Here is a 9618-nt window from a genome sequence, read left to right as displayed (position 1 = left end):
CAGTTCCCGCCATCACTGCTGTAGCAATCAGGCTCTCGGAAGAAACTCTCCGAAACCTTGTTTTAAGAAACCTTTCTTAGTCCCTAGTCACCACAGTGCGTCAGGACAGCCTGAAGACCTTTGGCGGCGCGCACCGCCACCAAAGGGCGGAGCGTGACAAGTCCCCAAGGGAGGTCGAGTGACAAGTCGCAAGCATTCAGACGTCCCTGAGAAAGAGGGCTTCAGGAGCGGGGCGGGGACAGATGTCATTCCCCGGAGCAAAATTGCCTCGGGAATAAAATCAACCACACTGGCTGTCCAGGGACGCATTGGTCAGAGAAGAAACTCGGGCTGGAGGGGGGAAGGCAGGGCGCCAAGTTCAAGTGCGGGAGCGAGCTCACGCGGGTGCACGAACGCGGGGTTGCTATGCACCGCTTTTACTGCACCTGTTGAAATCTAGTGTGCAGTTGAGGTGGCTGATGGAGGTGTGAGAACATTGAAGAGCTCACGGAAGGCGAGACACGGCCAGTTCTCCAAGTGTGGGAAAGAGAAGAAGCGGGAAAGCGTCCCCGGATCCCGCCCTCAGTGTGGAGGAATCGAAGGCTCCCAGCCCTCCATCTCAGCAGCTGGGAGGCAAAAAGGACAAATCGCCGTCGGCGATGGGGAGGGGCTAGGCGGGAGGGAGGCCCGAACCATCTCCAGCCAGTAAGACGGGAGGAAGCCAACCCTCTCATAAATTAGTTGAGTTTGGAGTCCAGGGCTCCCGAGCCGCTTGGAGCGCGTTGCCTGAGTTGCAAAAGGGCAAAGCTGGGAGAGGGATCGGAGCGCGGGAAGGAGCGCTGCTCAGGGGGCCGGGTGGGAGGTCGAGGCGGGCGAGCGCAGGCGAGCGGGCGCGCGCAGCAAAGGCAGCGCGCTGGGCGCACAGATCCCAAGTCCAAGGCTGCTCGCTGGGATTTCCAGCAGCGTCTCGGACGGAGGTCACTGCATGGACAGCATGAGTTTCTCCGGAGGCTCCGACGCGGGGGCCGATGGCAACCGTAGCCGCTGGTGGCCCGTGGCTGCCGAAGGTGCTAATGCTAGCCAAGAAACAGAAGGGCACGGGGGAGGCGGCGGGCCGCCGGAGGACGTGCGCAACGAGGAGCTGGCCAAGTTGGAGATCGCGGTGCTGGCGGTGACTTTCGTGGTGGCCGTGCTGGGCAATAGCAGCGTGTTGCTGGCCCTGCACCGCACCCAGCGCAAGACGTCCCGCATGCACCTCTTCATACGACACCTCAGCTTGGCGGACCTGGCGGTCGCTTTCTTCCAGGTGTTACCGCAGCTGTGCTGGGACATAACCTACCGCTTCCGCGGCCCGGACTGGCTGTGCCGCGTGGTGAAGCACCTGCAGGTGTTCGCCATGTTCGCGTCGGCCTACATGCTGGTGGTCATGACCGCCGACCGCTACATCGCCGTGTGCCACCCGCTCAAGACGCTGCAGCAGCCCGCGCGCCGCTCGCGCCTCATGATTGCCGCCTCCTGGGTGCTGAGTTTCGTGCTCAGCACGCCTCAGTACTTCATCTTCTCCATGATCGAGGTGAACAATGTCACCAAAGCCCAGGACTGCTGGGCCACCTTCATCCAGCCCTGGGGAACCCGCGCCTACGTGACCTGGATGACCAGCGGCATCTTCGTGGCCCCCGTGGCCATCCTGGGGACTTGCTACGGCTTCATCTGCTACCACATCTGGCGCAACGTCCGAGGCAAGACCGCCTCGCGCCAGAACAAGGGTGCCCGGGAAGCGGGGAGCGCCTTCCACAAGGGACTCCTGGTGGCCCCGTGTGTCAGCAGCGTGAAGACCATTTCCCGCGCCAAGATCCGCACGGTGAAGATGACTTTTGTGATTGTGACCGCTTACATCCTCTGCTGGGCGCCTTTCTTCATCATCCAGATGTGGTCGGTCTGGGATGAGAAGTTCATCTGGACCGGTAGGTGCTCGGGACCATGGAAGGACTCTATGTAATAGGAGGCAGGAAGGGAGAGTGAGGGGTTGTGCAGACAGACAGACAGACAGACACGACAGAGCAGACAGAGACAAAAAGAAAAACACAGAGACAGACAGAGAGCAATTGCATAGTATATACCTTTGCATGCATACCAGTCACATTCAGGAGGAGGAGTAAAAATAAATAAATAAATAAATGTGAAATTCCTGGAGTCTCCACTCTAGACATGGTAGACATTATAATTCAGTGTGTCTGCAATGGGTTCAGGTGTACTGTTCAAGGTCCTAAGACCACAAATCCAGACACGATGTCCTAGAGTCCTTCCTTCATTTAGAAAAACAGAATAAGGACCTTTTGCCAAATAACTAGTTACTGTGTGAATATCCTACTTTTGGGTCTCATGGGACTCAAGGAAGTATTTTTACTGTTATGACTACTTTTTTAATGGATTATAAAAATATCACAACAAATTGATTGTGTAAAAATTCTCCAGGGAAAAAGGTGAGCAAGAGGGGCATACTTTCCTGGGAATAATGAGGAAAGGATGTTAATAAGTCAAGACTTCTAAATTAGCATTTAGTTCATGCTCCTTTTCTTGTTTTAATTTTTTGGCAGACCTCAATTCTGTGTACAAGGGGGGGTTGTTTTAATAAGTTTGTTTATATATTCACTATATTCTGTCAGTCTTTCTACCAGTGATAATTTCCTTTTTCCTGCCATTTTAAAGCAGGTCTATGAATAAACTAACTTATTAAACTAACTCCCTAATCTTTCAGTATTATTTTGGCCACTTACTACTCACACCAACACAAATCTTGCAATAGAGTTTACTGGGAATTTTCTCTACATATAGTAGCATGTTTGGTTTTTAGTTCCTTCACAGCTAGAAATTACAAAAAAACAAATTTCACTTAGGCTCGTTAGAAATTTCCTATTTTGAATTTCATTTTAGTAAGAAAAAGTTTTTTCACACCCAATATACTACAGAAATATTTTCGATAGCAAATGTTCTGAAGACACAGATATCAGGGAGAGGTTATCTTTCATGTTTTATGATTGAGATTGGATTCATACACCATATTGGTGTATGAAGTTGATGTAAACAAATGAAGGTTCTTGTATGCCGCATTACCACTAATGCCAAACACAATGTTAACTACATTTTTTTTGTTTACCATGTCCTGGCTTTCTTGGTTGTTTTTTTTTTTTTGGCTTTTTTTTTTTTGCTTTCTTGATTTTTAGAAACCTCTAATATTAACAACCAAATAAAAAACTTGAGTCTTTTGTTTTATTGAGATTGACATCCAATTACTAAAACTTCCTTTGCACCTAGATGTGTTGAGTATTTCTATTGTTTTTGTTGTAGCCATGGGCCATGATCATCATTAGCAGCAGCATCTAGCACACACACACACACAAAAATAAACAATCTGTAATTCAGTCTGCTATACTGTGGGTGAGAATGCCACATTTATAAACTAGACAAGTAATTGTCAGTACTCAATGATGATATTTTTAAGTATATAATGAATGCAATAGTTTCACTGAAAAGTTGTGCTATTTATGTGGTTTACCAATGCTAATTAGCATTAAATATTTCATAATTCTCCTGCACTCGTTCTTAATTCTTCTGGTCTTATTATAATTTGAGCCCCAAAGATGGTCTTTTCCTAAAAGCAAGCCACATGTCTAATTATCCACAGAAGACAACACAACAGCTTGCTGCATTCTTCTTTTCTGTGCAGTTTCCATATCAAAAGCATATGTTCAAAGTTTAAAACTTTAAAACTATAAACAAAACCCAATATGTATATATACAACATAGTATAGGTATTTAGAGACTTAAAGTGTCATGGAAGTTGTGAACCGTTCTGTAAATGCTTTGTCTATTAGCACTTGTGCCTGTGGAAGGGAAGGGATAGTATACAGATTTTTTAAGTGAACCATTTCATAGCTTTACCCTCTTCAAATTCCCATTTGAAATGGTATTTAATTGTTCCAATCATGGTTTAAAAGCTTTTTCATTCATTTCAAATCATTTTTATAAAACTATTTTACAATCAAGCATCTTACAAACAACACCCATTTCTCTGAAACATTATTTTATTAGTTTATATTTTCTACTAACTCAGAACCTTTTTAGCTCCTCTTTGGTCTTTAGGAAAATGAGTTTATACAGTGCTTGATTTCTCACTTTTATTGTCTCTCCGTGTGTTTTTCATACAGATTCAGAAAACCCTTCCATCACCATTACAGCTTTACTGGCTTCCTTGAATAGTTGCTGCAATCCCTGGATATACATGTTTTTCAGTGGCCACCTTCTGCAAGACTGTGTGCAAAGTTTCCCATGCTGCCAAAACATGAAGCAACAATTCCACAAAGAAGATACCGACAGTATGAGCAGAAGACAGACTTCTTATTCCAACAACCGAAGTCCGACAAACAGTACTGGCACATGGAAGGATTCACCCAAATCTTCCAAGTCCATCAAATTCATTCCTGTATCAACCTGAGGCCTAACTCATGCAGCCTGACTCTTGTTGATCCATTAGCTGAGCCCAGCTAGAAATCATAAGAACAAACTTACATCAGACACTCAGAAATCAACTCATTGGGTACAAGACTTTGTTTCTAGTTGTGTTTTCCACATCACTATGACCAAAAACTATGAATTATTTTATATAGAATGTAAATACAAAAACACACCACCCTGAAATGTGCAGGCCTGAGTTCCAGAAATACAACCAGAGTTCTGTGGAATTCATAACTACCCTGACTTCATATTTTGTGGTTGGTTCATTTGATATTTTGACTTAAGTCATAAGTAAGGCTTGTTTGGTTGAAGTGTCATAGATGCACTATTTCTGAACAAAGTGAGCTCACGCTTTAGGAGAGACTTCAGAGAAATCACGTTTCCATCAGATATAATCCATTTATTCTTTATCGAATGCAACTCCAAATGGTAATTAGCCATTGGGTTCCTTGCTAGAGATTTGAGAGACATATCGGTCAGGAGGGTGATGACTTCAGAGTAAAAATTACCAAGTTCTGTTACACTTTATATGTCACCCTGAATGTAAAATTATAACTTGATAACTGGCAGTGCCCTCTTTAGGTTCTTCAGGTTTTACTGGCTGCAAAAATATAATTACTAAGTTGCTGAATGTTAGAGAAAAATGTCACTGTCCAAGACAGTGACAATTTTTCTTCCCACTTGCAATTGTTCTAAAATCAGATTTATACAAGGAGTGTCAGCTTTTCTATAACATGATTGCCTAAGGTCATCTGTTGACTTTCTCTTGGACATTGTAAACATATTTGACTGGTGTAACAAGATGTCCTGTGCCATATTATGTTCATATTTGGTGAATCTGGATCCAACAATTAGAAAGTGAGTCAGATAGAAATACTCCCACCATGTTAGTGTAGAGAAGATGCAGGTGTGAAGTTAGGAAAAAGCGAATGAGAAAAGAACTGCTCCACATCTTCTCACGATTCCTTCACTATTAACTGTATGGCTTTAGATATGTTTCTTAAAAATACAAAGTCCATTTCATTGTCTCTACCATGGAGTTGGTACCCTCACCTCACAGGGGTGTTATGAGGACTAAAGAAAATTCTATGTGTGAAGAGAACTTTATAAACACATGCTATACATATGCCAGTGATTGCTTTTATTGTACTCTCAAGACTTTCAGAATTGTACAGATTTTATTTTCCACTCACTTGTTTTTCATTAACTAGAATTGTTTGTCTCATGTCTGGGATATAAAATCCTAAAATTTAAATATAGATCTGCTGATTCATTGCACAGCATTGCCAGCAACCACTGAGATTGACTTCTCTTGAACGACTGAAGTTTTCCAACATAATGGTAGAACTTGCTTTCTTTTCAATGTAGGTAAACCAAAGCCAGCCAAGAGCATCCATGTCTGTTCATTTCCAAATAGAGAGAAATTACAACACTGTTTGGCTCTTGCTGTTGCATTTTTTTTCATTCACAGGATAAATTGTTTGGTTTTTTTCCCCTAGCTATTTTGTCTGGCAAGTTCTTGGAGATGCAATGGTTTAAGAATGCACCATAAAATATTTTTCATCTTTTAGAGGAAATGTTGTATTTTAATGATATTCTTGGGTTACTTTCTTCATTTAGAGATAAAAGACTGTGGGCTGAGGCCATCGGCTTTCCTCCTCTTCATTTTCCTGTCTTTCTAAATTCTCAGCCCATAAATTCCCTGGTTTGATATACTAAAAAATATTTTCAAATGTTCTTTAGATATTATCCCCTTAGGTTTTAGAATTCTTTTTCTAAAAATAACAAATAAGGCTAGAATGCATCTCAGTGGTAAATCACTTGTCTATCATACCCAAGGATCTGAGTTCAATTCCCAACACTGGCTCGACCCCCCAAAAAGCCACATTGAATAAAAATAACAAATATGTATCTTAAAGGGCTATCAAGTAATATAATTGCTTTTTTATTATTTGAGTTAGAGCAGTACAACCATAATCACATCTTTATTAGATAGTGAGCTCTTTGAACAATTGCTTTTTGATTATTCAAAAACTAAAGTCTTTCAGATTGGAACAAAAATGAACTCACCTTTTCCTAATCCATTTCCATAATACCAATCCCCTAATTCTTTGGTAGATTCTGTTTTAAAATGTTGGCATTTATCATCAGGGGAAGCAATCCTATTTACTTTATCTCTAGGCCATTTCTGAAGTAAGATGCACCATCAACTTGCTCTCTCTTTTCTCATTTGAAATGAACACGAGACAGCAGGAAACAGGTGGGGAGACACGAGAAGATGAGGATGCGAGTTTAGGCAGAGAAAATTAATCTATCGAGTTCTAAACCTGCTTGATGTTATGTGCCTAGAAATGCCATTCATCTAACCCAACATTTCAAGTTGGAAAACTTGTGTCTATTTCAGAAGGAAGAAAACTGGAGGCCTGAGGAGAAGTGTTCAGGGAAGGGAAACTTTTCTTTTCTTGACCAAAGGGAAGATCTGAGATATTATGCTTGATGAAGGCTTCAATTAAGAGTAGATATATTGCATTACTTTATGCTATTTTATAGGGTTTTCTATGCAAATCTCTGCAAATCACAATATTAGTGTTTTTAATGTGGGTACCATGATTGGTTAAAAATCCACCAGTCAGTAAAAATGGTCTGTTGGATGTTTGATAAGCATAAAATGACTTAAATAAATAAAAAAATCTAAAGTACATATTAACTTACAATCAGTTAATCTGAGACATATTTTAAAAGATATTTGGCTTTTTATTGTGAAATTTTGCTTTGAAAACTAACTGATATGTAAGAACAAATGTGAAATGAACATATATTGAATGCTTACTTACTATGTGGATGGTCCAAAACTCACAATGAAGTGATATGTTTAATGGGAAATCACATTCATAATTAAATTCTTATAATGGAAACTAGAAGCTCTTCTAAACACAAAATACAATAGATACACACACATTCTCTCTTTTACTTTCTCTCTCTCTCTCTCTCTCTCTCTCTCTCACACACACACACACACACACATAAGAAAATTAACTGAAAAGGAAATTCATGAAATTTCTTGGGTCAAGTAGATATAGAATTGCTATCCTCACTCCATAACTTATACCGTGATTGAAAGAAGGTTTTGGTTTTAAAGAAAAAGTTCAAGTAAACTTCACAACACAAAGTACTTTTCCAAATGTATTGCAGTTCCTAGAATGGAAATGCACTCATTGTGAAGAACCACAACATCCGTCTGCTACTATGCAAGTAAAGTAGTCCAGTTAGCTTAAAGTTTCACATTTTTTAGACTCTAAAACCAGTATTACAATAAGTTATTTGGACATTGGAAGCTTTAAAGTATAGCTCCCAGTATCTTACTTAACTATAGTATAATAAGATGTCATCTTAGGAAAAGGAGAGCCTACATAACCCCATGTACGTGAAGCAGGAGAGGACCTTGCAGATTATTAGGTTGGAGATAACAGCTCTATTTAGAGTGAGGTCTGGGCAGCACCATCTTGGTGGCCATTGCCAGGATCCCAGAAGCAGCCATTGCTTCCCCGCCCCCCCACCTTCCCCTGCCTGCCCCAATGTAACCCTTCAGTGCCAGTCAGTGCAACCCTTGTTAACAAACTAACACAGGATAGTCAATATTAGAGAATTATCCTTGATTAGAGTTTGACATCAGACATTTTGAGTCAAAATGTAAAGACTATTCAGTTGAAAGCTATTTCCCAAGATAGCTAAAATAGGGGGAAATCACAAATTGCATGCATAGACATTGAAAGAATATTTCACAAGAATTTATATGAATAGAATACAGATGTGACTTATAATATGTTAACATAAAACATGTATTATTAAAATTAAAATTGAATGACATTTGTGTGTGTGTGTGTGTGTGTGTGTGGTGCTGGGAATCAAACCAGAGCTCTATATATGTAAGGCATTCATCTACCACTATGTTGCCAGCCCTTCTTTGTGTGTGTATGTGTGTGTGTGTGTATGTGTTTGTTTGTATTCACACACACAGTCTATGTTTTTTATTGTCTAAGTAAATATGAAAATGGAGTATTATAGATTAAATAATTTTGTGTCCCAGGGTCAAATTAACACAAGGGAAAAACATGACTAAGTCTTATAGCATCAGAAGTATTACTAATGTAAAATAATTAGTATTTCTACACATGAAAGCAGCTGGTTTTATATCACAAGACTCCTGACAATCATATTGTATATCCACTATTCCAGTTTGGTAACTGTTTTTCAAATGCAATAAACATATCCTCCAACTTTCTATGCTATGTAGGAGAATTTCAGGTGTTTGTCTGGCCTGATTATATGATTCTAGCTCCAAAATGTTTAGTAGTTGTATTTAATATTTGGCCCTTTACACAGCACAAGTGGTTTCTGGTATTATTCAGAAATAATATGCATTTATCTGTTTTATTGCACATTAGCTTATGTCTAGAATAAAAATATATGACTGATTTGCTTGAAATAATTCTTTTACAACTTACATTTTACTATGAAATGTATGTCAAGTTAAATTGATTTTGAAAAAACAAAGATAGTTTTACATTAGTTGCTAATGATAAGTTTATAGTCAAGCGCAAAAACTTCTGGGTTTACACTGCTTGACAGTAGCAAACAAGTGAAACACTGTAAGTGCTTTTTTGATAATTTTTTTTATCAAGAAAACAAATTATTGCGTATGGTAGAACATGTGTTCATTCTCATCTGCTCAGGAGGCATGTGTAGGAGGATTACAATCTAAGGCTGGACCTGGAAGACAGTGCACCACATCCTATCTGAAAAACAAGTGAAGTAGAAAGATTGGAGGCATAGCTCAAGTGCTAGAGTGCTTGTCTGACAAGCTTAAGGCCCTAAATTTAAGCCCTAGTACTGCAGAGACGTGGGGGGGGGGTGAGAGATTGAGGGAGGAAGAGAGAAAAAAAGAGTGGAAGAGGAGCAGAGAGAGAAAGCAAGAAAAGGAAGGAAGGAAGGAAGGAAGGAAGGAAAGGAGGGAGGGAGGGAGGGAGGGAAGGAGGGAGGGAGGGAGGAAGATAAAAGAAAGAGAAAGAAAGAAAGGAAGGAAGGAAGGAAGGAAGGAAGGAAGGAAGGAAGGAAGGAAGGAAG

The 9618-nt window shown here is 40.7% G+C and overlaps 1 protein-coding gene across 1 annotated transcript; it reads left to right on the top strand.

Annotated features, from left to right (window-relative positions):
* The first annotated feature begins 719 nt into the window (after positions 1–719).
* On the top strand, positions 720–8359 carry Avpr1a (arginine vasopressin receptor 1A). Its single transcript, XM_013023177.1, has 2 exons — positions 720–1943; positions 4188–8359. Exons 1-2 carry the CDS (start codon positions 965–967, stop codon positions 4472–4474), a joined length of 1266 nt encoding a protein of 421 aa, XP_012878631.1. The 5' UTR covers positions 720–964; the 3' UTR covers positions 4475–8359.
* Positions 8360–9618: the final 1259 nt, after the last annotated feature.

The sequence above is a fragment of the Dipodomys ordii genome, unplaced genomic scaffold (assembly GCF_000151885.1).
Source record: "Dipodomys ordii isolate 6190 unplaced genomic scaffold, Dord_2.0 Scaffold3, whole genome shotgun sequence".
Lineage (NCBI taxonomy): Eukaryota > Metazoa > Chordata > Mammalia > Rodentia > Heteromyidae > Dipodomys > Dipodomys ordii.
Note: the sequence above shows the minus strand (reverse complement) of the source record. Positions and strands in the feature narration are given on the sequence as shown.

What these genes read in the sequence shown, in the direction of transcription:
- Avpr1a (XM_013023177.1), top strand. Translation starts at nt 965, where the DNA reads ATGGACAGCATGAGTTTCTCCGGAGGCTCCGACGCGGGGGCCGATGGC. An exon ending in TGAGAAGTTCATCTGGACCG is followed by an intron (nt 1,944 to 4,187) that starts GTAGGTGCTCGG and finishes TTTTTCATACAG; the next exon opens with ATTCAGAAAACCCTTCCATC.